Below are 26,528 nucleotides of genomic sequence, written 5' to 3' on the forward strand. Positions count from 1 at the left end.
ATTGCTGGCACTCCCGTGTGACCATTTCAAATGAATGTTTAAGACAGAGAACACACAAGAGACCAAACAACAATCAAAACAGTGGGTTCAACACACTGTTTGTTGGGTGTTGGCCAACAAGGTGATGGCCAGTTTTTTGGGATGCACGCTGTGTCACTCACATCGACTACCTTGAAAAGGGTAAAACGATTACTGGCGCATATTATTCAGAGCTTTTGGACAGATTCGATGTTGACTTGGACCTAAAACGGCCGCATTTGGCGAAAAAAATGTACAAAAGACGCTGGACTAAGTGTATCGAGCTAAAAGGAGATTATGTTGAGTGAAAATTGACTGAAATAATATCTCATTCAAAAAGTCACTGACTTATCAAACGACCCTCATACATGCTTGTACCAATGTGGGGAGGCTACAAGGATGAGAGACAACGACTTTTTTCTAAGTTGTACAGTTTACCAACGTATGATCTACTAGATTTTGAATCCATTCCAAACTATTTAAAGAAGCATAGTAAGGAAGGAGAAGGAAATGATTTTCACATAATAAAACCAAACATAGTTTTCCTTTAGAAAAACTTTGGATGAGGAATTTCCATTTTTTCAGTTAGCAAAATACTCAAAAAATCGTGGGCGCCCTGTAAATAATTTAAAATTAGAACCCTTTAACCAAGAAACATTAAACATTAAATATGAGAAATGGGAGAATCTTCAAAAGTTGCTAGATTTTATCTTTCCAATAGACTATCAATTTTACAAAGACAAAAATAGAAAAAACAAACGACCGGCAATCCAGCTGAATGGTCGCAAATTGAAAATGTCGAAGAACAAGATAATAATTACATGAATTTGTGTTTTTTTGTTTTCTGTAATGCTAAACATTCATTTTTCCGAAAAATATTAACATATTCAATAAAATGTTTTTATTTTTTGATAATTTCATTTAATTCAAAGGCAAAACAACCCAAGGGCTTTTTTATTTAAAAAATGTGTTTTTATTTCTTGAATAGTTGTTAAGTTTTTGTATTTTATTTCAATCGTTCTATAACACAAACTAATTTAATTTATTAGCTCAGATTCTTTCACTGTAAGAAAACTTTGGCAGAAAACTGGGCTTATTGATGACAAATATTATTATTATCCATCCTATTGTTATCATCGGGTGCGCGTCAAAGGAAAATCTACATACTTATGCAGAATATTTATTTACAAAAAAATAAATGTCAATCAAAATTAATAAGAAAAAAATGTATTACAAATAAAAAATATATTAATGGTATGTCAATGTAGCTGAATGTCAGGGTTTTCATCAAGAGCGTTCTCGATATATTGTGCAACAAGTCTATGAAAGACATCACACGCTGTTACAAAACGTTCAAGTTGTACGTTACAGTTGTTCGAATTATTATTTTCAAAAATCAATTCTATCGTATCACAAACATCTTGAATACATGTACTATCGACAGTTGATTCTTTTTTCGATTGCAGTTCCATAATGTCCTGAAAAATCTCGATACAAATATTTCTTAGCCGATCTCTCAGGCGGATGCACATCTCAAAAGCTCTGTCCAGTGCCTTGATTTCGCCCTCACTTTTTATTGCATGTGATACCTCAAAACTACATAGCTGAAATTCCCCTATTGAAACGTTTAACTTATAGTGTTGTTCTGTGGGCATTTCATGGGCCTCGATCTCCAGAATTCCATTATTATTTATTGAGAAAACTACTTGAAATGCTACTACATCCTGGGCTGTCGCTCCGGGTAGTTCAGATACTTTGAATTCAGCTAATAAATTATTAAAACGGCAGTCTGTTCGTTGGCCTTCAAAAATCCGCAATCTACATGACTTTTCTTTTGTTAAAATCGTTTGAATAAGATTACCTGGGGATCTTACTGGAAAAGGAGAATTTTTCACAATAAACGTTTCGGTTAAGTCACCAACAGCACCCAAACCTAAAGAAAATGGAGACACTTCTGTTAACTGGTAAGTGGCGAATTTTATGGCACATTTTTGAACCACTCCTGCTTGAATGCTTGCACCAAAAGCTACGGCTGCTTCAAGGTTTAAGGCTGTACGAATTTTGCTTTTACCAAAAAATGACGTCAACATATTTCGAATTTTTGGAATGCGAGTAGTGCCACCAACTAGAATAACATCTCTAATATCATCTTTGGTCATGTGTGCTTCATCAAGACACTTTTGCATGAGTTTTTCAGCCCTGGCAAACAAATGTTCGGTTAGTTCTTCAAACTTTTCCCTATCCATTCTGATTATGGAAGAATCTGGGTCTTCCGTTATGATATTTACATGAATGGAATGAAATTGATTTTGTGAAAGCGCATGTTTCAAGTGTACACACGCCTCATCAATTTCTCGTACAATTTTATCAGGCCTGGTAAAGTGGGTAGTGAAACCTGACTTAGCCGCATTTACAAGAATTCGATCAAAATCTCTGCCGCCAAGAAAACAATCTCCTTCAACACATTTCACACAAAATGAAGTTCCACTAATTTCAATAATTGAGACGTCAAAAGTGCCTGCTCCAAAATCAAAAACTAGAACATTATAGCTCTGGGGAGATGCTGCGGTAGAATATTTATCTTCAGCATAATAAACAGCAGTTGCCAGCGGTTCGGAAATAAGTCTGAGCACTTTCAACCCAGCGGCTTCTGCTGCAGTTAACGTTGCTTTCCTTTGCGCGTTGCTAAAAGACGCTGGTACGGAAATAACTGCCTCTGTAACATCGCTTTTTAAATACTCTGTAGCGGAATCTTTCAAATATTTCAATATATCGGAAACTACTCTGATCAGTGTTATTCGCACAGATTCTCCATTATGCTCCAGTTCAATTTCAGCAGCCCCGTTATCGCCTCGAACAATTTTATATGGGTATTCTGGCGAATTGATTAATTGTTGCACGTAGACATCTTCATACGTCCGTCCAATAATTCTTTTTATATCTGAAACATAACGAGTTACTTGTAAATATAGTTATTATTATAATTAAAAAATAAAATTGCATTTGAAAAGTTTAAAATTTGAAATTTTGTCAATCAATGAGATCAGATTTTCAGTTAATATTTTGCTAACCCTTGCGGATGTTATTTTCAGGTAAGATGACGTGATGGCCAAAGTGTTTTTTCCGCGTTGTTTGCGTATTTCGTAGTGTATTAAAACTATGTTTACTAATGTTTTTGCAAATTTATAATTACTTTGTCATTAAAATTGTCTATTTCACTTCAGCTCTAAATGCTCTTTGAAATGAAAATGTTTTGTCCAATTTAGTTGTATAACTTTTCTCTCTGCGTAACCATATTTTTTTATAAAATCTGGTAACAGTATGCCTTTTCCTGTTAATTTTGTCTTTTCTTCGTACGAATATTTCCTACAACTAAAATGAGACTATTACTCGCAAATCATGTGCAATCTTCCAATTACATAAGTAGCTTACTTCTGTTCTAAGAGGTAGTTATTCTGAACGCTTTGGCACAGCATAATTTTAAATAAAAAACAAATTTATTTAATAATTTCTTTAAATTTATTTTCCTGTCTGAGTGCACTTGTTATAATATTCCTTTCCTTCCTGGGTAACACACAATAACATTTTTTATATTGTTTATTTCATAACGTTTCGGCGAGACAACAGCGCCATCCTCAGATTTAAAATTCATGCAAACTACAAACACCAATTTACAATTAAAATATATGTTGTACAAAAAGTATGATTTATAAAGAGTTAAGCATTCATTAATCCTTGAGGAAAAAACCTTTCTTTTTGGGAGAGCAAAACATTTGAAAAACTTACTTTATTTAATAATTTCAAGAGCTACTTATACCTATGCATCAAATATGGTTGAACTCGGGAAGAGTACCTAGAGCTATCTAATCGTATCAAAACATACAATCACAACAACACAAGTTTATCTGATAAGGTTTTTGAGACGTCATACATAATTATCTATTAAAAATGCATTTACACTTTATAAAGAATTCTGGTAATAAAGGAGCTAAAAATAAAGTTGAAATCAGCAATTTTTCAGCTTTACCATCTAGTAAACAAATCAACAAAACAAAAATTAAAAACGACTTTTGTCTCAAAAATCAAGCTTCCTGGTAGCTGTTACGGTTTTCAAAGTAACCCATGAAAATGACCAATTTTGCCCACCCTGAACATCTCAATGTTTTATTAAACAATACAAAACGATCATTCCCCCCACTGAACTAAAGGACCAAATTAGACAAACTTTCACCAACATTATGCACTTTTTTCAATTTGAAAAAATCAACATTTTCTACAGACCCTCTTCACCACGATATAGGCTCCTAAGAGACGCCGCTGAAAATCGGTTTTTATAAAATAACTTTTAGTCAGGTATAATTTGCTAATTTTTTAATATAGTAGATACTATTAAGGCCCCGTAGAATAGTGTTATTGAAACTCATTTTTGAGTTCGCCTAGGACCGACCGGCTTAGTCACATTAATGCGCATATTTTAACACCCATTACATAAGAAAATAATTTTTAGCTACCTTGAAGCTGAAAAACGTATTCTTGTTTTTACATACTTTAACTGCTATTTTAGATTTAATTCAATTAAAGTTTGTTTAAAAATTGTGTAACTAGGTTCAACGTGGGCTCCTATTCAGAAATAAAGATTGTTCAACGCGCCACAAAATCCCAGCATGATCTCTTATTCATCGGAATGAAACATAATTATTTGCAGCAGTTCCTCCCGAATTTCAACAGGAGTGGAATAAACCAAGTTTTTCAGGTGGCCCCAGGCATAAAAATCTAATGAATTTAAGTCGGGAAACGGGGAGGCCAAGTCACAGGTTCTACTCTCTCACCACTGATTTGAAAAAACATTGTTTAGAATCTTTAGATGGGCTCTAAAATGAGGAGGTGCCCCGTCGTGCAAAATTCAATTCAAATAAATATTTGTTGGGGTAAATATATCGAGACTGATGAGACTTCTGTTTTCAAAATTGGCAATATTGTGAATCGGCCTAAAAAATGATTTTCGCAAAAATAGGTAAACTTTCATGATTGAAAAGATATCCTGTTGGGAAACGGTTCATTTTATCGATGTCAAACCAGAGTACGAGTTTTTTAGTTTAAGCTTCAAGCTATCCAAAAATGTTTTTCAGATGCTATTACGATACAGGGTGTTGAAAATACAAGCTGGTCGGTCCCCGGTAAATTCAAACAGCAAAATGCAATTCACATACTCTGTTTCAACTACTTAGTACCCATAATTAAAAAAAATATATATTAAATTAGACCTTTTAACGTTAGCCTTAATAGTAATTTAAAAGTAATTTCATAAAAACAGATTTTCGGTGGCGTCTCTTACGGGCCAATAACTGAGTAGGGAGGGTCTATATAATTTTTTGTGCATTGAATGTACCGAAAACAGGGAGACAATTAAGTCGGTTAAATTATCTTGTGGTAAATGAATTTCAACAACTAGATACTAACCAACTGAAAATAATGAATACTTTCTTCTATAAGAAACCGTACCGTAAATGAACTTGGCATTGCCCCGACAAAAAAAACAAAACATTAAATAGACTTCATAATCACAAACAGGAAATACATAATAGCAAACGTACCTGTACTGAATAAGGTGCAAACTAGAGACCATCGAATGCTGATAGCAAAGATGACAATAAATAAAAAATTTGAAAGAAGAAAATTAACAATTAATGAAAACAAAGCGATAAAGCTCAGTGAACTAAGAGAACACGAAGAAACTTACAGAATCAACCTTGATACATCACTAGAAAATGATCTTACGATTCAAGGAACAGATAGTATACACTAAACCATTACATAACAGATAAAGTGATAAAAACTGCTAAGAAAATCCTTGAAGTTGCACCAAAGAAATAAGCACTGGGTAAGATAACAGAAGAGACTAAGAAACTAATGCGGAGGAGAAATAACGAAAAACTGAATACGACAGACGAATATCTGAAAGTAATAAGCAAACAAATCAGAAGAGAAGACACGATGTGAAACAATATAACGAAAGAACGGTGGAAGAAATAATTAATAATTATACAGGGAGATACGATCTCTCCCAAACTTTTTTTAAGACAAAGATATGCAATCAATGCGTGCTACCAATCCTAACATATTCATTCGAAACATGGACCATAAAGAAAAAAATGGAAAAGATTAAACTGTGTCAAAGAAAAATGGCTATGCTTGAAGTGAGACTACAAGCCTGAATAAGAAACGAACATATAAAGCAGAAAACAAAGGTGGACGACGTAGCAAGACGCATAGTGGCGATAGGAGGGGCACATAACAAGAATCCAGGACAACAGATGAACAAAAAAGTGACTGTATGGAGGCGACGACACGGCAAAAGAAATAAAGGCAGACTAAGAGCCAGATGGAAAAACGACATCGACAAAACTGCAGGAAAACTATGGTCCGAAACGCTGAGGCCCGCATAATGTGGAAGCAACTTCAGGAGACTTATATCCAACAATGGATCGAATAGCTGTTGCATGATGATGATGATGATGATGATGATAAGATACTAACCAAAAAGGCGATTGTCAGAATTTTTAGTGTCGCAGTGAACAGCAACAGTTCCAACCAAAGCAGCGAAGCTAACCGGATCATAAAACACAACAGATGGCGTCGAACTCTCTCCATTCTTATTTGGAATAACTTCGTATGATCCATTTCTGTAAACAGCGATCACACAAGAACTAGTGCCTAAGTCTATTCCTATGGCTTGAGTCTGGGCCATCTGAAAACCAAAGTCTGTATGTAAAAAAGTACAACTCCCTTTTATGTCTGCTACGTGCAGAATCATTTGATTACCTATCATAACATTCTTATATCAAAAGCAGTTATAATGATGAGGCCGACTAAATACTAAATTATATAAAGTTGACATTATTGCTGCTTGTTGCGTACTATGTTTCTCGGTTGATATTAGGTGTACTGTTACTTTGGAAAATCGTCTTCTCACAAAATAACTATTTTTCCAGAGAAAATCGTGCATTCTTATTAACAGTTGTATAATTACGCTGATTATTATTTAATTATCCTGTATAAATGTTCTTATTTGATACATAACACATGACCAGAACGTACGATAAAAAACTGCCAGTGGGCGATACCCATATATGCGAAATCTGTCGCACCCAGTTCGCACAAAAACGCATCCAAAGGACGTCCGGCCCACAGACTACACACTATTATACAGGGTGGGCCAACGAAAAGGTCGCAACCCTATTTATGACTCTCCTGGTAGATTTATTTAAACAAACACTCGAACACGTCAACTTTGATTTTTAAGGGGATATCTTGCTGACTATCATTACATTATACAGGGTGTTTCATAGACAAGATTTTACATCACACTTTTAATTTTTAAATGGCATCCTACTACTTTTATGTAATTTTTCGATCCTGCCAAAACTTTGTAGTAAATTTCGTATAGCATGTCCTATACCCATCTTCAAGCGTTTCAATTTTCTTTGCGTTTGCTGTTGAATGATTGAGATATTAAGCCGTTCGAAAGTATCGCAGATTGCCATTTCTATGGCTACCTCTGACAGATTAGGAAAAATCGTCACATCGACAAGTCGCCGTCAAGTGTCAGTGTGGGTTTAAACTTTTTTTTTAGCTTAACTTGCACATGTTTCATTATAAGGAAATTTTCCATCCGCAAAAAAGAAGAAATAATAAAAATTAATTTTGAGAATAGAAGTTCTGCCAGGGCTTCCGCTCGTTTATTTAATGAGTTAAGTTAAACTGTTACAGACATGCTGGTAGAAAGTGCACGAGTTAATTAACTGAGTACGGGAAGCTGCTTGATAAGAGTGGATAATAAGGAGATTACACAGGCACTAGCTTGTTTGCAGTTAAACATTCAAATGTTTGGTGTTGTATGGATTATTTATGTAAACACCAAACCCCGCAGAATTCGAGGTTATGAGAACAGGTTGACATGTCGAAAGTACGTTGCGCAGTCAACGAATCTTGTTGAATTTACCGTTTGTCCTTGTCTATCTTATTGTCACTCTGTATAATTCGATGGTTACCGGAGTTTTAAATAATTACGAAACAACAGGTATTTGCGCAATGTCAATTAGGCAGATTACCTTGAAAAACATTACTGCCGTATTTCTGATATAGTTTTTTGCAAATTTCTCAGTTTTTAATAACAATTAATTTCTTTTACTATTTTTTCTGTACTCCTATAACAGCGCCAGACAACACCTACAGAGGAATGACGCCAATTTTGAATCACCCTGTATTATAAATTCCAACTTTTCTAACTAATCTTAACTAGAAATATTTCTTCATCACGGCTGCGGGCCAATGAGTATACGGTACTCATGTGGTTTTCCTCTCAACGTAGCCCTACTTTTATTAGATTATAAACAGATTTATAGACTATAAAAAACACGTAATGCCATTTTTTTAGTTAACAAACTTGCCAGAAATTTAACAACTGAAACTAGCCAAGACGCTTTAAGCATTTCAAATCTTCCAAAGCTTGCCGACCAGATTCACGTAGTTCACGGAGGCAGCAGGTAGCTAGGTTAACTTAATTAGCAATTTACCTTAAATCCATTTACCATAAATTAAGGTAACATAAGCCGTACAACAATTGGAGGAAAAGCCCAATAGGATATCTTATCCCACAATACAATGCAACGACCGTGCTTATTGTTCATTACTAGAACATGCAATCTGTTTTCATATTTTAGTTCAGGTCTACCAACTCGACTTATCAAGATTGACATTTCATTGAATGTGGCCACCAGTGCAGGAACCAAATTACACTCTTTGAAATTATAATAACATATATATGCATCGAAAAACAAAACACCACGGTTCCTTCTATAATCACAATAAATATTTTGAGTCTATTATCGAGCATATTTGCTTCAGTTATTTCAAAGGCCTGATTACTTTGATTTGGATGAATGAAGTTTGCTCACTCACAGGTCTTATCAGCTTGTGTTCTAAAACATAATTTAATACATTGTTTTATCAGTATCTATATAAGCCATAAATATCTGCGGTTACAGAAAACGCCGAGAGTATGGCTTAGAAAAGCAAATCGGCACACATTTATGAAAGGAAATTGGATTTATTCTTACCTGGACTAAAAGCACTATACTATATAAGCAAACTGTCGCGACAAAAAATGATTATTTGCATCTGTAAGCACAGATCACAGAGGTTGTCTGTAATCTGTGTCTGTAAGTACATAATGCATGTGTTATCATATTTAAGATAAGATAGTGCTTAGTGGGTATGTCGGGGATTTACACTTGCTGTCCCGTTTAGCTACGTTTTAGCTACGTTTACACCTGACTGGTTTACTGGCGAAAAGTACTGGACGGCACTAAATTTGTGCTGCTGCTGTTGTTATGCCGGTATTACACTACGTACTTTTCCCGATTGATTGGTAAGTATATTTAAAAAAAGATATATAAAGAAATTAAAGATTAGGTTAGTATGTTGTAAAAAAGTTACTCTTTATGTTACATTTATTCAGTCGTTTACGAGGTTTAAGTTCCAATTTCTTAACCGATATCTAATAATTGCAAGATAGTTGATTTTCTTGGTAATTCGGTCTGGACAATGCGACTAAAATATTAAATATTTCATCAAGCTGTACAAAAAATTATGGAGTAGGTATTCTGGAGGGTTCCCAGCCTTCTTATGGTCAAACAATTAGCAGTAAGTACTTCGCAATTGTAGTTTTTAATTTTCATGCCCTTTTATTTCATAACGCATCTGATTGAAATTTATGTAATAAGTTGTCCAGTCCTGAGGAAGGCGACAATAAATTGCCGAAAGCTTGGTAGCTAAAAAAGATTTTGTTTTTCTTCACCACTGCGCGCCCAAACCCAATTCCCAAGAAAATCAACCATTTTACGAGGTTTGTCAGAAAATATTATTTAAATTTGATATTTGAACGTAGTTTTTAGTTCTGATCAACTTTTCTTAATAACAGTTTTCGATATTGTAAAAAATTAGGCTCGGGTCTACTTTATTCATGACCAAAATCCATATTTTCTGCTATACCTTACATACGCCTGAAAAAAGATAATCTGATCGTTGCATTTTTGGTTTTGGGCCAAGCAGAACTTTTTATGAAGAATTTTTTTTTGGTAAAATTAATAATAATTTTCCATGGTTGATTTTAATAACGTGAATTAAAAAAAATAATTTTTGGTCTTAATTATATTAATTAAGTAATTACTGTTTTAAATATAATTTTTTACAACGATACAAAGTACGAAAAATACTCAGTACTTAGTACATAAAGTGGTAATATTGTTTATTCATCAAATATGTCTTCGTATGAAACCAGATCTCGCTTGTCTTTATGGTTTCCTTTCTGTGAATTAGTTGAAGCTAGAGTGGTCCAAGCAACTGATGACGTCGACTCATTAATTGGTTCAATTTGCGGTTGTCGCCTGGCCAAAGAAACTTGAAGTTGAATTCCTGACACCATACTCCCATCCATTTCCGAAATGGCCCTGTCCGCAGCGTCCGTTTTATCAAAAGTCACAAATCCTCTATTTTTCTCGATTTCCATTGAAATGTTGATAATATTCCCCATAGTAGAGAAGTGCTTCTTAAGAAATTCGTCGGTTATTTTATATCCAGACACGTAAATCGTGTTGCCAGTACGAGGTTTCTCCACTTTATCCTTGGGTTTTTCAATTACGCTACGCTCGTCCCTTTCCCTTACATTTTCAAAATTATCATAGAGATTCTTTATTCTAGGTGGCTTATTTTCGGGATTGTCGGGTCCATCTTCCATTTGAATTGCCGAGAAAGGTTGATATCCACTCACTGTCTTCTCTGATATTAACTTTCTTTCCAATCCTCTCGGCCGTTTAAACCCATGTTCAGGTAGTTTTTGTTGCTTCGTTATTGCCGAAATTGCTCCCGATTTAATCAATTTCTTTGCCACTTCCCTGGCGTCTCTTGCCTCTGCTGGTCTCTTTGGTGCTACCGGGCGTTCTGGTTCAGGTTTGGGGGCTTTAAGAGCTGTTAGTGCCTTTTTCTTCTTTTTTAATTTCGCATATTTCGCTTGAAGCATCAATTCTTCTTCAGTAAAATTGGCAGGAAAATGGATGTACACCATCTTCTACACTATCCTGAAACAAACAGAATAATATAAATAAATGAGCATCCAAATATACAAATTATAATTGTGATTTTAAAGAAGACAAATAAATTTGTTACATATAGTATATATTTTAGTTGCGTTACACCATATTCTGGTTAATTCTTAATTTTCAATAACAATGTCGAACATGTACAAAGTTCGCCTTCGGAAAAGCTAAATCGGTCAAATCTTCGACATAAAGACGCACGGAATCCCCGAAACATTGTTTAGCATACGCCAGCCAAGTCACTTTTTAAAATATCTCTATTTACTAATTAGAGCTTTTTCTTGTAGCTCTAAACCATCCATATTTCATGGTATGTACTTTATTTCATTTTTAAACATGTTATTGATTTAAGACAACTCTTCATTTGCTGACTAGATTTTTTTACAGCTTTACGAATAAATCTGAAGCCTAGTGCCCACTAGCGAATATTTTCGTATCAGTTTTTTATTAAAGTATGAGTGTGCCTAACGGACTCTTATTGATTTCTAAGAAGAAACGCAAGAAAATTTATTATGTGGCATTTTTTTGTTACTATGCACGTTACTTCGTATGTAGACATTTGTATATGGGCAGATGTATATGCTGGGTGTTCGGAAATTATACGACAAAAAGTAAAAAAGATGATTCTACATGACAACTTAATGTCTCAAGTTCACATGGCAGTTTTCACAAATCTAAAAAATAACGGACCTCCACGCCTTCAATACTTTAAGAAAACCAATTTAATGGTAGTTACAAAATTTCAGATTTTAAAATAATTCTTATTTAATATTTTCTTTGCTTATTCACCGATTATTTTCAATATTGGCACACTTCCTGCACATGTGGCTTAACATTCAAGAACCTATAAAACTCATACAAACCTTGTACTTATTCCTCTCACAAATAAAATAATAGCAGATGGGGTAAAACTGGCATCGGTTTCCTAGTCTCGATTTTTACGACAAAATTAATGGCGGAAACCGTATATCAATATACAGGGTGTCCCGTAAGCACATGATCAAAAGGATGCTGAGATATTCTTTGCATCAAAAGAAGAGGATGTGACCTAACTGTTATTAAGAAAACATCTCTGACTCCTATGTTAATGGTCAAAGTTCTTCAGAAAAATGATCTTTTTTAAATGTCGGGAGAATGGTACGGTGTATTTTAGTGAAACTCGCTCTGTGAATTTGTTCTTATGTTAGACTCATATTTTGATGAAACAATTGAGTTCAGCAGTTTTGGACAAGTGGTCAATTCTTCAGTGTCGTGGTACAAAAACTACCAGAACTTTTTATTGGGTAGATGAAATCAACTCAATTTTTTTCGGTTCATGCACTAATCATGTATGCACAATTTCGCGCTCTTTGTAAAATCTTATAGCATTCATAGTTTTTGCGAAAAAAAATATTTCTGTTTTCTTGCCACTTAACAATGTTAGAGATTAACTGCAAATATCATGATACGATTGAGAAATTAATTCTCAATCAATATCACAAATTCGTTACAAATGACCTTTTCTAATAAAGAAGTGACCGACATGGTCAAAGAATTAGGGTTTTGCGACGACAACTTGCGTGAAAGAATGTCTAACATTGTTAAGTGGCAAGAAAACAGACATATTTTTTTGTGCAAAAACAATTAATGCTACAAGATTTTACAGACAGCATAATATTGTGAATAAATGATTAGTGCATCAACCAAAAAAAAAAATGAGTTGATTCCATCTACCAAATAAAAAGTTCTGGTAGTTTTTGTACCTCGACCCTCAATAATTCACCACTTGTCCAAAACAAGTTCCGATTGTTTCATCAAAATATGAATCTTACATACGAACAAATTCCAGACAAACAAATGAAGACCTCCAAATACCAAATACCAAATACCAAATCAGTATCAGAGGGGCCAGACATTTTTTGTTAATAAAAGTTAGCTCAGATCGTCTTCTTTTGATCCAAAGAATGTTGCAGTACCCTTTTGATCATGTGCTTACGGGATTGTATACACTTAATACACTGTATTTAACCGTTTCAGAGATCTGAAAATACTCTGATTTTGGAAAAATTATCTAACATTTTTTTGTGTGATTTTTTTTTAAATTTCTGTGGAAACGTTTCCAAAGCACTATTTTTACGTATAATGCAACAATGTAAGCTTCATTTGTGGCAGACCAATAGTCTCATGGTTATTAAAAAAAAACTCTTTTTGAATGGCACATATTTTATCAAATTTGAATTGAATGTTTGGCTCCACTATTCTGTGAACTAAAAATGTTACTAAAAGTGCTTGAAAACTGATAACCTCTAATGTGAGTAGGTATTCATTTATAATCGTAATCCGAAAGGGGCAGACCTAGGTATTGACCAACACTTGAGTTAGATATCGGAAATATAAGCTACATTACACCAAAACTACTATTCTTAAGACTACAATTACATTCCCTATAAAACCACATGTATGAATTAATCTCGCAAAGGGAATGTTCAACGCAAAGAGTTTACAAAGCACCAGCTAACTTGTTCCCAAATGCCACAAAAACTTAACTAACATATTTACTTATTATCACTTACTGGCAGTATTTGCACAAGTATTTGTTTATAAACACTCGTAGACAGACAGCATAAGCATAACCTCTTTTTCATCTTCTTCTTCGTGCATCACATAATGATTATTATACATAATTTAATCAGCTTTATTTATTATTATTATTATTTATTAATTTATAAGTTTAATATCATTCAATATTGATCATCGTTGCAGTTGTACAAACAGAAAAAGAGGGAAAAACAAAAAGGTTTAAATGTCAGGTTTGTAGAATATTGCCAAACCTCGTAAGTCCCCCAAATGCTGCCTAGCAGCAATACCATTAAGGAAGAAGAAGAACCTCGTAAGTATGCAAGTAATAAACGTGTAAAACCGAGTAATTATGGCGTCGATTTCCGAAAACATTTTGGGATTTGTGTAAAATATTACAAACCATTTAGGTTTATAAATAAAACAGCAACTTTTTCAGCAATGAGTAACTAGCTGGATTCACTTCTTCTCACGAGTTTTGGCGACAATGTCAATTGTCAAAATTGTCCAACGCCGCTTGGAGGCAATTTTTTAGCCAAACATTTTAGTATTTACAAACAGGATGGTTTGGCGTCTGTTCTAGAGAATAATTAGTAAAATCTCTTTTCAGTGGTTTCGATAGGTGAGTTTAGATTAAATAGGTGACATTAGGTAAATTAAAATTTGTTCTAGGCAGACAACAAAAATGGACGAGTCCGAAGTAGTGCGGATAGAACACACCAACAGCACAGATCTGTTCGAAGATAGTTTTAGGCCTGATAATCAAAACGGAAAGCGAACTAATGCTGCAGGTAGGAAAATGCGCCATATAGATTGGGACTCCAGAAATTCGGTCATGGAAACCCTGCGCCACATTCAGGAGGAGAACCCTCAGATAGAAGCGATATTTTTGGAATCTGATGAAGGTGACGATGAAGATGACGATAACGCTATTACTATAATTGAGGATTCCGTCGACCCAATTGCAGTTCAAAGTAAGAAAGCTAGCAATAAAGCTCAAACCGAAAATAATCAAGTGAACTTGCCATCTAATCGACCTTTAATCTGTAATACCAATTCACCATTTACTGTTAGAGAAGTCTCACCATACAAGATACCATCATCTTTAATCCAAAATTCAAATACTATAGCTTTACAAGAAGATTCTAAAGGGACCACTCCAAAGAGATACTTGGTTATACCAAAGGAAGTTGTACCCATATTTGCAAATGCGAAAGGTCCAATATCTCTGAATGTTCCCGGAATTGGGCCGTTATTAATACAAAAGCCTTCCGAAATCATTTCGGGTCCTAACGCACAGCTGGATTTACAGTCATGCCTGGCTGACCTGGATTCTTCCTTCAAGAAGCAACCAAAAACTCCAGAATACAATCCTCTGTGTGATTCAAAATTTTTCTGTTGGCGGTTGCGTAAAGGAGTGAAACGAGATCTTGATGGGTTTTCTATGTATGACAGATTAGGATTTTATAAAGCAGAGCAACGTAGAGGACTAGATTGTGCAGCAAATTTGAAGTTTACTATCGCAAGCCTTGAAAGTTCAATAGCTTTAATAAAGCGAAAAATATCATCCAGCTACAATATCGAATTTAAAGAATTTGCAAACAACAAAGGGAAAAGAGGCAGAAAGAGAAAATTATACTATGACCAATCAAGAGAAAAAAGTAATGGTCGCAGAAGAAATGCAGAAACCGAAACATCAGATACAGATAGTAGCCTATCAAATGATGGCTTGCTACTGACACGAAAAGTTGTAGTTCTTAATAATGCAAAAAGTAATGACTCAACCTTCGTGAAAAAGCGCGGGCCAGGTAGACCCAGGAAATATCCACTTCCAGTTCATAAGATGCCAGGTAAACCTAGCCCGGTGAAATATTCAGGGGAGGAAGCAATTAAATGTACACCGATAGTTAAAGGTAAACGAGGAAGGCCAAAAAAGGTTGAAAATATGGGAGGCGAAGAGAAGATAAAATATTTTCAATCATTATATGATATAACACCGTGCTATATATTGGTTAATCACTGCGACATACCAGAGGAAGTTATGGAAAACTATGTGGAAACTCAATATCCCGAACAATTCACAGTAATTGATAACTTAAAAGAGTTCGAAAACAAAATTGATAATGCAAAACCGTTACTGGTTGTTAATGAGAAGCAGTGGGGTACTCTGAACCTACCACAAGTTAGCGAAGCAAATAATATGGTTCATCCTGTAACGGACGATAGTAAGATTCCTTTCTCGATGAAACTAACGGCAGTAAGATATAATTTACGATTTGTGAAACCTGACATTTTATTCCGGCACCTGTCCGGTGAAAAAATAGATAATTAACTTGTTGATACTTTGGAAGATTTGAAAAATGTTTATAACATCTTGAGTTAGAGCTGTTTTATACAGATGTATAAATTTACTTTAAGGTTTTAAGGGTTTGCTTAAAAGTAAGTTTGCATGCTATCCTGTTATCATAATTATAAAAAATATAGTTAACTATGTTTTATTTTAAGTTTGAAGATATTTAGTTCCGGCTATTCAAATGTTTGCGAATATTCATCATTATTCACACAGTATAATGGGTAGCAAAACGTGTCTATGAGTCTGCCTGTCGTATTCGAAACGAGAAGCTAATTGAAATTGTATTTTTTGGGTCTAGAGGGTTATACTTCAAATCTGCATGACGACATTTAATAAAACGAGCAAAACTTCAATATTATTTCATTTTGATTTCCATTCATGTTATAGTTAATATAATTATCCATTTTTGACCCTTGCATTATCCCTTCGATACTGTGAAATGTTGACATGTTGCAGGTCCTTCACTAACTAATATTATTAAATTGTAGCTTGCGGCGTTATTATGCTGTCGATTTGTATATATTAATTCTTAAACTGTAACTTAAGTGTCATGAGTTGCTACATAGTAACATTTTATATGTTAAATATATAAATCAGAAAAATGTAGATTTTATTTAAATAAACAGGTCACGGTAAGCCTTTTTAATTTTTCTTATTTTGCTAGTTAATTGGCTGCAGTTAGTTACAAAGATCATACAAATTAATTATTGAAAATTAATGCAAATATAAATCGAAAAACATGTTTGTACATGCATAGGTCTATATGATTTGATTTTACAAGGTTTAACTGTACACATTTATATGGAGACAATGGCATAGTACAGTATGAGACCGACGATTTTCCGAATTCTAATTAAAAGTTTTTTGCTATTTTTATCTAAGTGTAACTGTGTCAGTTAGATGTTTCGTCTTTATCTTGAAGCGTGTGAAATGGTCAATAAACTTACCTCTTTCTGGAAGAACTGGAACGAAGTATAAACAGGATTTCAAGGAGACGGGAGCGTCTGAGTTTAAAAATCATCCATTCCAATTGGTCACGAAACTAACGTTAGACCGTCGCGCATGCACACATTGCAGATTCACTTATTGGTGCGAATGTACGAATTACTACAAGGTTTGGCGGCTCCGGCAGTTTGTCTCATACTCAACAAATTCGGAGTTCGGAGGAGAATTACACTCACAATTACAACCCGAGTTGCAATTTCTATTACTGTTTTGTCTGCACATCTGCTCACTTCACAGCCCTAACTTTTATATTAAACACTACTTTTGCACTAAAATGTTTGCAAATTTATGTAGAGATTTCACAACCTATTAAGAATTGACAAATTTTCTTTGAATGTCAATGCAGTTGAACAACGTCATTGGATGAAATTTAGTCAAAACCACTAACAATGTTGCTATTTCCGTCAAATACGCTTACAAATGGTTGGAAACTTCTAGATTTTTCCTTTATATTACATGACTGACAAACGACAAGACGACAACAAAGGTTTATATAGTATCTCTATATTTGTTTAATTAATTTATATTTACTGCTAGAAAAATGCACAACACAACTTAACTGTTATTATACTGAAATAGCTAGAGTTTTCATATTAATATAAAGTGCTTATTATGTGCAAAAAATGACCCAAAATGCGAATTACCAGAAAAAGGTAAGTTGACAATTATTTTAACTACGCTTTTTGTATCAAATATATTTAATGGAAAAAGTACGAAAATCGTTTCAGTTGCTTCAATTATTCAGGTTTCGGTTTTTAAACCATCATCAGTAAAAGGCTGCATTCAAAGTCATTAGATAGCATTAAATATAAGAATTAAATAATATTTCGGTTAAATATAAGTATTTATAAAACATTCTTTAAAATTGCTTTTCATATTGTAAATAGTAAAACCGACACTGATGTGCATTACATTCTGGCAAATAATTACCTACTCCATTAGAAGTACTACAAATTTTAGTTTTTCACTTTTTTTCTGATATTTGATTCAAATTTTACCTTAACATTTAGTAGCGCTTCGGTAATGTGTTTTAAGGCTTTTACTATTCATTGGGCTTAAAAATTAAAATTTAAAAATTGTTTGCTACATTCATTTTCATAAATCTGCCCGAGCAAATCAGAATTAAAAAACTTATGTGAAAAATGAATTTCCAAAAAACTTATTTATCACTAAAACGCCCTTGTTAATATTTCCATTGGAGTGATTGGACACACCAAATACCAAATGTAGCGTAGAAATACATTTTAAAAATTAATGCATATACATTGTGATTGATATTGGTGCTATAGCCTCAAGAGGTATTAAGGAAGTATAAAAAAGACCCACAAAAAGTAATCCCACAAACAAATAAGACATTTGCAAAAATACTGCATAATAAATTTGGCAACATATTTTTCTTTCACATCTGCAAATGAAGATTTTCTCTTCAAATACCATCAAACAGAAAAATATATGAAATGTAGCGTAGAAATACATTTTAAAAATTAATGCATATACAGAGTGATTCTCAATTGGTGCTATAGTCTCAAGAGGTATTAAGGAAGTATAAAAAAAGGACGAAAAGTAATCCCACAAACAAATGAGACATTTGCAAAAATACTGCATAATAAATTTGGCAACATATTTTTCTTTCACATCTGCAAATGAAGATTTTCTCTTCAAATACCATCAAACAGAAAAATATATGAAATGTAGCGTAGAAATACATTTTAAAAATTAATGCATATACAGAGTGATTCTCAATTGGTGCTATAGTCTCAAGAGGTATTAAGGAAGTATAAAAAAAGGACGAAAAGTAATCCCACAAACAAATGAGACATTTGCAAAAATACTGCATAATAAATTTGGCAACATATTTTTCTTTCACATGTGCAAATGAGGATTTTCTCTTCAAACAAACTTCATCATATTGAACTATACATTTTATATTCTCGTTATTTGAGAATAATTCAATACTTCAAATGCTATTTTTTTTCAAATGGAATGTCCATAGCAATTATATAAATATATGTATTTCTCTCATAGGGACTCATGGGTTGCTATGAGTTTTTTCAATGTCCATTCGTAATTTATCACGGAATCTTATGGTACATTTTCATGTACAAAGGTCAAAAATATGAAAAGTTGGTAGAACGTTAGGGATTGCTTGTACATTGTTATCCATTTTAAATTTTTTATGAACACTATTTAATAACCAACCTCAAATACAACCTTGTCATATTGGTCAAAAAATGTCTGCCTATATGTACGGTTGTCGCCCTTTTTCACCTAAAAATATACAGGGTGATTTAAAGTTGGCGTTATTTCTTTTAAGGGGTTACAGGGGCTTCTTGGAGAATACGAGAAACATATTGAAAAATCTTTTTGCCAAAGTTTCTTGAAGATATTAGGTAACAGTTGAAAATCGAATTTCAACTTTGGTGATAAGTATTATTTTGAAATGGTCCCATGTTTGATTGGTAGCCTATTAGAATACTTAAGAATTCGAAAAGAAAATGACGATTTTTTAATCACATAATGAAAAATTGAAATGAAAATAAAGCATACTAACTATTTTTTTTTTAGAATAATTTAAGACAACATTTCATATGTAGTAAAAACCGCATAATTTTGATGTGGTCAAATTACTGTTCTAGAGACTTTAGACATATTTCCGTTCTTGCTCGAGTTACAAATTGTTTGGAAGAACAACGTTGCCGAATTTCTTATCTAATTTTTTGCAAATATCGCACTTTTTAATATGAGTTAATTAATGAGTATTTGTGGATACTTTATTTGCTGTTTAAAACTTGTAATTATAAAGTGTATCCGGATTTGCGTAAGAACTTATCAACTTATCCGTAAAAAATGTCATTGCTCAAGAAGATACAGGGTGTTTAAGAACATTCAAGTATTTTTGCGAAATAAGAACTTTAAATAAATCTAATAAGGTTGATGCTTTCTTTCATTCTTGCAATAAGTGTAATATGGAATACAATTATGTTGGTATTGGTCATTTGTCATATTGTCAATTTTACGTAAGTAAAAAATTGAAAAAGTCAATGAAAATCGGTGAAAATTGACTTTCCGGGATTCTAAGCAAGTATTGGCCGCCATTATTTTATGAAATATTGTCTAAATAAGGGTACATATATTCTATGCCTTGACCGATGGTTAAAAATATAATTCCAAACTGTTATTTTGTTTACTTGATTTTTATGCACACTCGGTATGGCAAAACAGTGAAAATTAATTTTGAAGCATTAGCTTCCATTTTTTATAAAAATTGACCGTTTTGAAATTTGACTTCATAAAAATTCCGTAGTATCCACGTGCTTCCTGGAGAAAACTGGGAATACTTATTAGTAGAATATGTATTTTGAATATCTAACTAACAAAAAAATAATAATTTAAGTCGATCAAAAATAGAGACTTTATAAAGGTTGATAATGCACAAGTTTTCCTTCCTTGGAGAAGCTCTAAATCCGTTTAAATCTGTTATCTAATAAATGCTCGAAATCGATGACGCGTTATTTATCACACGCAAATTGATTCTTCTGAGAAAGTGAATTGTTCAAAAAACTGATAGTGGGCGAAATAGAACGGCTGATTGCTGAAGACAATATTATAAGCAAGGATTAAGCCCCTTTTGAGTTTTGTAACAACATGCACTAACACCAAGCATGAAAAACCGTTAAAGTGTTTATGGTAGATTTTTCGTGTTCTCGAACTTTTGAAGAAACTGGGTATCAAAACATAATTTGAGGTTTCCCAGAAATGTTTTCTTTAACATCAAGTTGTGTTTGTAGCGGCTGATGAACGCTACATCGCTGCAGATCTCCCAAAAATAAAGACTTCCACAAAATGTACGATTATGTAACCTAAACTCGTATGTAATATAGTTAAAGTAGTTCATTAATTTAATTAATAAAACGCGAAAAGTGAAATGCGAGGCACGTAAATAAATATTTATTTCTATCTATCGCTCTTTAAAGGAGCTTTGCAGCAATCCAACATTCTTGTAAACAATGAAATTTGATGTTGTGAAGTTCTATAATAAAACTTATGGAGTGGAGAGGGACGAATTTATAGGTCCATCAGTAAAATAATCTCGCTTTTTACCTCGTTTGTTTTTTTTAGTTTCACCTCTAACATTTGCTGGTTGATCCATAAAGCATTAGGTAGGTAGTTACGTAATGTTATTTAGAAATATGTGAATTCCTGGTCCAGTGAAATACATTGTTGCCCAATTTCTTGTTATGGTTTTTGAGAAAACAGAAGGTTTTTTGAGAATTAGTTTATTTACTACTTAGTATGTACCAAGTTTTTCTACTAAGAGTGTCACTGCAACCAATCCAACACCTTGGCATCTTTCCATTTTAATATTGTCCAATCTGTCGTGTGAAATAACATTTGAACTCCTGTTGTAACAGGTAAAACCCATATTTTATCCATCTTCGCTATTGCTGAACTCGCGCATTTATTTTACTTTCTGGTGCCGAGGGGTCAATATATTGTACTGCGAAGCATCATAGAGATCTAGATTCTATACATAAATCATCGAATTATAAAAAAAATAGGGTCATGTTTCTACAGTACCTTGAGTTTGTAAATAAATTTGGTTTAAATGCTTTTTAACATTACATGAAAAACTTGAATACATACTACCTTCTTAAAAAAATTCAACATCTCAAACTTAACATCATTAAACATTTTACCATCCTTGGTGTAGGTATTTATTAACAGATTCTTGCAGATAGTATAACATCAACGAAATATTACGCATTTAAACATCCCATTGAACATACGGGTTTTCCTGCTCACTTAGTTTTCCACAAATAAACACATGCAACACAAAATTAATTGTACTCTATCGATCTTAGTTGCGTGAATCCTAGATTTCTAGCTACGATTTTTCTATCTAACATTTTTAATAGAAACGTGTGCCTTATCTGCAGATTTCACTACCATTCCCAATTTTTCATGAACTTCTTTAAGCGTGTCATTTGCAATGTTTGAGGCCTTCTCCGCACCTTGTGCCAATACATTTAGCAGGTAGCTTTTATCGCTCAAATGCTGAGCAATAGTATCCTGAATTGGCTTCACATATGCAACTACAGCATCAGCTACTTCTAATTTGAACCTGAAATTAAGTATTTTTACTTTAAGGGGTGATACGTAGAAGCTTTAAGAAGTGATAATGTTTCACCTGCCAGTATCCAAATGTTCAGCTTCTTTGCATATGGTGTCAATTGATTTTCCAGTTACAAAAGAATGTATACTTAGAAGATTTGATATACCCGGTCGTTTTTCCGCATCGAATGTTACCTATAAAAGGAGAAGCATTTTACCAAATGTACAGAGCATTCGCAACTATTAAAGTCACCAGCTTTTCTAATGGTTTTGGTTTTTGTTAACTAATTCTGGCATTTAATTTAGCATTCAAGTAAATTGCGCACCTGTTCGGAGATGTTTATCTTTGTATGAGTGAGCTGTTATTTTCATGCTACGATTAGCCAAACAAGTTTGATCGTGTTATATTGTCAGTAAAAGAATTAAATTTAACAGCAAAATAAATCTATGCTCAGTCAAAGGATTATATCATCATGTTAGTACTGTAGTGCTATTCGGAATGTGGCAAAAACCTCAATATCGCATTCGCTTTTCTGAAGCGCTGGCAAAATATTCCCTTTGTTGCAGGAACGAACAACATGGACGGTCAATCCTTTGTGTCTTTCCAATCGTGTTCCTTATTGAAATATATTGGCTATTGAAATATTAGCATTTAGCTTCGGAAAAGTGATACTGCAATGTTCTTACAAGTGAGTGAATAGGGCCCTTTGTGCAAGTGAGGTAAATTCATGCCTATACTGGAATGGTTGAGGAGGCGGCTCTACCTTGCAGAAAGCTGGTAAGAATGATTTTTAATCTATAAATCAGCTTAAACTGATTTCAATTATTCGAAAACCGCTCTAATTGTTAAGGCTTTGTTAAATTTCTCTTCCGTGCTTTTGCTAATTGCAGATGTCTAATGAAACTAACTTCGTAATATGTGTGTATGTAATTTAAAAGGTTTTTTTAAATCTTTGAATATTATTTAAATTTGGGCTTTCGACATCAGAGCCATAGTTACACAAGTAAACGTCCCCAAGAATTAAAACTTAAATATTAACTTAAATTTAAATTTCACTTGCAGTCGATTTTAAATGTTTAGTTTGCTCTTTGAAATTTTCCATTAAAAAATATTTATTTTCATTATTTAGTGACATGTTTTGTTGGCTACTCTGGGGATGTTACTTGTGCAAGAATGTTGACGACAGTCCTGATGATGAGGTGATTGTCGAAAGCGAGAGCCTTAAAATATATTCAAAGGTATTTAAAATAATTTTATCTAGTGTAAACACACCCCCGAGCTTGGAATACTTTCCGATTATACGAAAAGAATGTTTCTTTCTTTCCATTTGAACCGAAGCAGCTTTCGGTAAGTCTGATATTACTTTGCCCCTGGTTGCCGTGTAGAACACTTTTAGTATAATATTGTTGGCTTGTGTTTTATTACATTGATGCATGCAATATTTATTCGACGAGAGGCAACGAGGAACGACGAGCGAGCTGGATTTTGGCTTGTTTTTACAAAATTTTCGAATTTTGTTTCAGTAAAATAAATTTTAATTCATGTGAACCATTTGATAATACATTTTCTCAGTTTTTTATGAACTTTAACAATACATTTATTTGTTCTCTTGGAAAGTAGCTCCCATAATTTACAGCTCTCTTGGGTCAATTACATCCTCAATTCTTGTTCTTGTGATCTCAAAAATTATTGTTCAATTTTGCAAATATATTTTTTCGTCCGATGACTTTTTTAACCGAAATTTTACTACTTAAAAATAAAATAAGGATGTTCTGCTGTGAACACCTTTGCTCATCTACGAAATAAAATATCAATTAGTTTTTTTTCTTATACATATAATTTACACTTTTTACTGTCTTGAATACGCCAAACTTCAAACTAATGTGCCTAAGGTTTGTGGATTTATTTAGTGGTCCTGGCTTAATAATTTAGATTGTGCACTGTTTTTTCAAAATTTTACACTAAATAAATTATGTTTGTCAAACGATTCGTACCAGGGACTTTCAGCCGCCAGGATCCATCCGAATATCCCAGTTTTTTTGTTGTCCATCGCATTTCAGGCTGCATGTGATCCAGACCAAGATTATTTAGAACTTCGGTCGTTCTTCAAAATTAATTATTGATTATTAAATTTAGCCGGTCAATTGTTAAGTGTTTTTTGAACAAAATCTGTAAATTTAGTGGTCTGGATCCGGACGGCAATTGTATATTGCAGTAGTAGATGGCAATCAGGGTTGTAGTTGTAGTATTTACATGGGCAGCTGGCCTTTTGTGGACTTTTACGGACATTTCTCTGTAAGTTGTAAAGCGGTTTTTGCGCATTTTTATGGAAGTTTGAAAATCGTTTAGACAATTGTTTGCGTTTTGTGTTGACGGTGATATATGGTTTTTAATAAGTGCACCTGTGGGTACTAAAAGTCATGTAATCTGAATGTAAGACATGTTATGCAGCGGTAATGCAAATTTTATTGTTTTTCAGTAAGTAAAATTTTCGTGTTATTTATATGAACATGTTATATAAATCAAAAAATATAAAAAGGGTATATTTTACATTTTATCATTCATACTGTTTCTGTTTTACTTTTATTTGGTTTTGTATACAGGGTAGGGTAACTCATTTTAAAATAACCACTCAAATGTCTCATAAATTGTGGCAAATACAAGAAAATGTTTTATACAAATTATTATTCGGAGGAACCCCGAAGGTGATACCAACTTTTTTATAGATGGCGCTGTTAATGCTGGGAGACAACTTCAATTTTTAGATGGATTGGTATATTTTTTACTAAAACATCTGATTCAGCATTTAATTATAAATAAAAAAGTTTTAAAGTTGGATTTAAAAATAATATCGGAAATTTGCATTTTTTGATATTCTCATAATTTTAATTTACCATCAAGTGTGTTGATTCGCTGCCAGCATACATATCTCGTAAAAACATGTAAAAATAATACAAATATAAAATAAATTTTATTTTTCTAGTTTTTTTAATTAAAAATATTTTAATGGAGAAATGTTTTCGAACCCCCGTAGTAATAATAGTGGTTAATAAATATTTCGAATTCTGCTAACTTTAGCCCATATGTAGTTTAAAACTTTTTTAAGAGTTATTAAGGACACAAACTCTTTATTCCAGTGTAACTGTTTTATCTTAATCTTTCTTTTGCGTATTTGCTTCAATATCTGTCGTTTAAAAGGATTTTATTGGTGGCGTTATGTGGTGGCATTACAATATATGTAGGAACATTATTCCAAGCGGTTCTTTTAACTCTCGACTGAAGTTATTGAGATCAAACCTTAATAACCCGCAAATAAAGCGGTTTTACGGGAGACTATTGTCTCCCTTAACTTTAAGCGTAATAAATGCCTTTTATTGAGTTTATTTGCGACGTTTCGAGTAGTTTAACGTGCAACCGTTATAAAGAACACACTGAACAAGGTATTCTTGCGGCTGCGTGAGTTATAGCAAGCGTGCTGATTGTGTGAGATCGAGATTTAACTATCTTCGAATCTCCCCTTGAAACAGTTTTTAAGTCACATTTGGGTACCTTATTTTATAATATAACGCAATGTTAGTACCTGCTAACGCGCGATAGAATCGCCGAACTAACTTCTAATTTTTGATATATTGCTTGTTCATTTTTTTAGTGTTAGCAGCAGTAATATTAAAAAATCAACAATAAACTTCATATTTACTGAGATATCGCATTTTGACGCACTAATGAGCAACCCTGTATACTATATGTAACAAATTTATTTGTCTTCTTTAAAATCACAATCGCTGAAAACTGTTTTCCAAAATTCGCAGCGGGTAGTGTACAGCATCGATTTCTGTGGAACCCAGTAGCTGTCAAAACTTTCACATTTTTACGAATAACTCGGAAATCGTAAATTTTTCAGGTAAAACGTTTGACACAAACTTAACTTAAATTTTGACGACAAATCTGAAAATGAATGAAAAAAGGGGCGGTTCCATTTAAAAAACCAAAGTTGGTAACTACCACACGTTTATGATACACCCCGTATATTGGAAAGTAATTTTAAAATGTGGACCTTTTAAACATGAAAAACTTTCGTAGGACGTATTTTCTTGTAAAGTTCATATTTACTGAGATATCGCACTTTGACGCACTAATGAGCAACCCTGTATATTTTGCTTAGATTGGAAAAAGCTATTAGGCTGGTGGTTACTTTTACTCTAACAAAAAATATTACTGTCGTACAAACACCTTCAAAATTTAAGTTAAGTTTGTGTCAAACGTTTTACCTGAAAAATTTACGATTTCCGAGTTATTCGTAAAAATGTGAAAGTTTTGACAGCTACTG

At 33.3% G+C, this 26,528-nt stretch overlaps 4 protein-coding genes and 1 long non-coding RNA gene across 11 annotated transcripts in view; 2 read left to right on the plus strand and 3 right to left on the minus strand.

The window, feature by feature from the left end:
• Nucleotides 1–1,248: 1,248 nt before the first annotated feature.
• Nucleotides 1,249–9,227, minus strand: LOC109534002 (heat shock 70 kDa protein II). Of its 3 annotated transcripts, none has more exons than XM_019899538.2 (4): nt 9,138–9,225; nt 8,980–8,999; nt 6,556–6,766; nt 1,249–2,959 (listed from the first exon to the last, which is right to left on the minus strand). In XM_019899538.2, the coding sequence occupies exons 3-4, from the start codon at nt 6,764–6,766 to the stop codon at nt 1,278–1,280; spliced, it is 1,893 nt and encodes a 630-aa protein (XP_019755097.2). In that variant the 5' UTR covers nt 8,980–8,999; nt 9,138–9,225; the 3' UTR covers nt 1,249–1,277. The 3 variants fall into 3 exon arrangements, with proteins under 3 accessions (XP_019755097.2, XP_048520475.1, XP_019755096.2); XM_048664518.1 differs by having other exon boundaries at nt 8,595–8,999; nt 9,138–9,221; XM_019899537.2 differs by lacking the exon at nt 8,980–8,999 and having other exon boundaries at nt 9,138–9,227.
• Nucleotides 9,228–9,349: 122 nt separating this feature from the next.
• LOC109534003 lies at nt 9,350–16,436 on the plus strand. Of its 3 annotated transcripts, none has more exons than XM_019899540.2 (4): nt 9,350–9,448; nt 13,917–14,117; nt 14,170–14,352; nt 14,403–16,436. In XM_019899540.2, exon 4 carries the CDS (start codon nt 14,416–14,418, stop codon nt 16,060–16,062), a length of 1,647 nt encoding a protein of 548 aa, XP_019755099.2. In that variant the 5' UTR covers nt 9,350–9,448; nt 13,917–14,117; nt 14,170–14,352; nt 14,403–14,415; the 3' UTR covers nt 16,063–16,436. The 3 variants fall into 3 exon arrangements, with proteins under 3 accessions (XP_019755099.2, XP_019755098.2, XP_019755100.2); XM_019899539.2 differs by having other exon boundaries at nt 13,917–14,043; XM_019899541.2 differs by having other exon boundaries at nt 13,917–14,043; nt 14,407–16,436.
• Nucleotides 10,216–17,423, minus strand: LOC109534006 (negative elongation factor E). Of its 3 annotated transcripts, none has more exons than XM_019899545.2 (2): nt 17,031–17,423; nt 10,216–11,156 (listed from the first exon to the last, which is right to left on the minus strand). In XM_019899545.2, exon 2 carries the CDS (start codon nt 11,141–11,143, stop codon nt 10,328–10,330), a length of 816 nt encoding a protein of 271 aa, XP_019755104.1. In that variant the 5' UTR covers nt 11,144–11,156; nt 17,031–17,423; the 3' UTR covers nt 10,216–10,327. The 3 variants fall into 3 exon arrangements, with proteins under 3 accessions (XP_019755104.1, XP_019755102.1, XP_019755105.1); XM_019899543.2 differs by lacking the exon at nt 17,031–17,423 and adding an exon at nt 13,727–13,824; XM_019899546.2 differs by lacking the exon at nt 17,031–17,423 and adding an exon at nt 12,038–12,296.
• A 62-nt stretch (nt 17,424–17,485) lies between these two features.
• LOC125503760 lies at nt 17,486–23,669 on the plus strand. The gene is made up of 3 exons (XR_007281043.1): nt 17,486–17,741; nt 22,768–22,978; nt 23,331–23,669. It is a non-coding gene; the product is annotated as an uncharacterized LOC125503760 (long non-coding RNA).
• Nucleotides 21,350–26,528, minus strand: part of LOC109534005 (tryptophan--tRNA ligase, mitochondrial) — a gene marked incomplete in the record, with an annotated part of 9,313 nt that continues 4,134 nt past the window's right edge. Inside the window, 2 exon segments of the mRNA XM_019899542.2 lie at nt 21,350–22,210; nt 22,277–22,395. Of these exon segments, the coding sequence (XP_019755101.1) occupies nt 21,985–22,210; nt 22,277–22,395 (345 nt within the window).

The sequence above is a fragment of the Dendroctonus ponderosae genome, unplaced genomic scaffold (genome assembly GCF_020466585.1).
Source record: "Dendroctonus ponderosae isolate FM_Combo_2020 unplaced genomic scaffold, Dpon_F_20191213v2 Dpon_F_20191213_3, whole genome shotgun sequence".
Taxonomy (NCBI): Eukaryota; Metazoa; Arthropoda; class Insecta; order Coleoptera; family Curculionidae; genus Dendroctonus; species Dendroctonus ponderosae.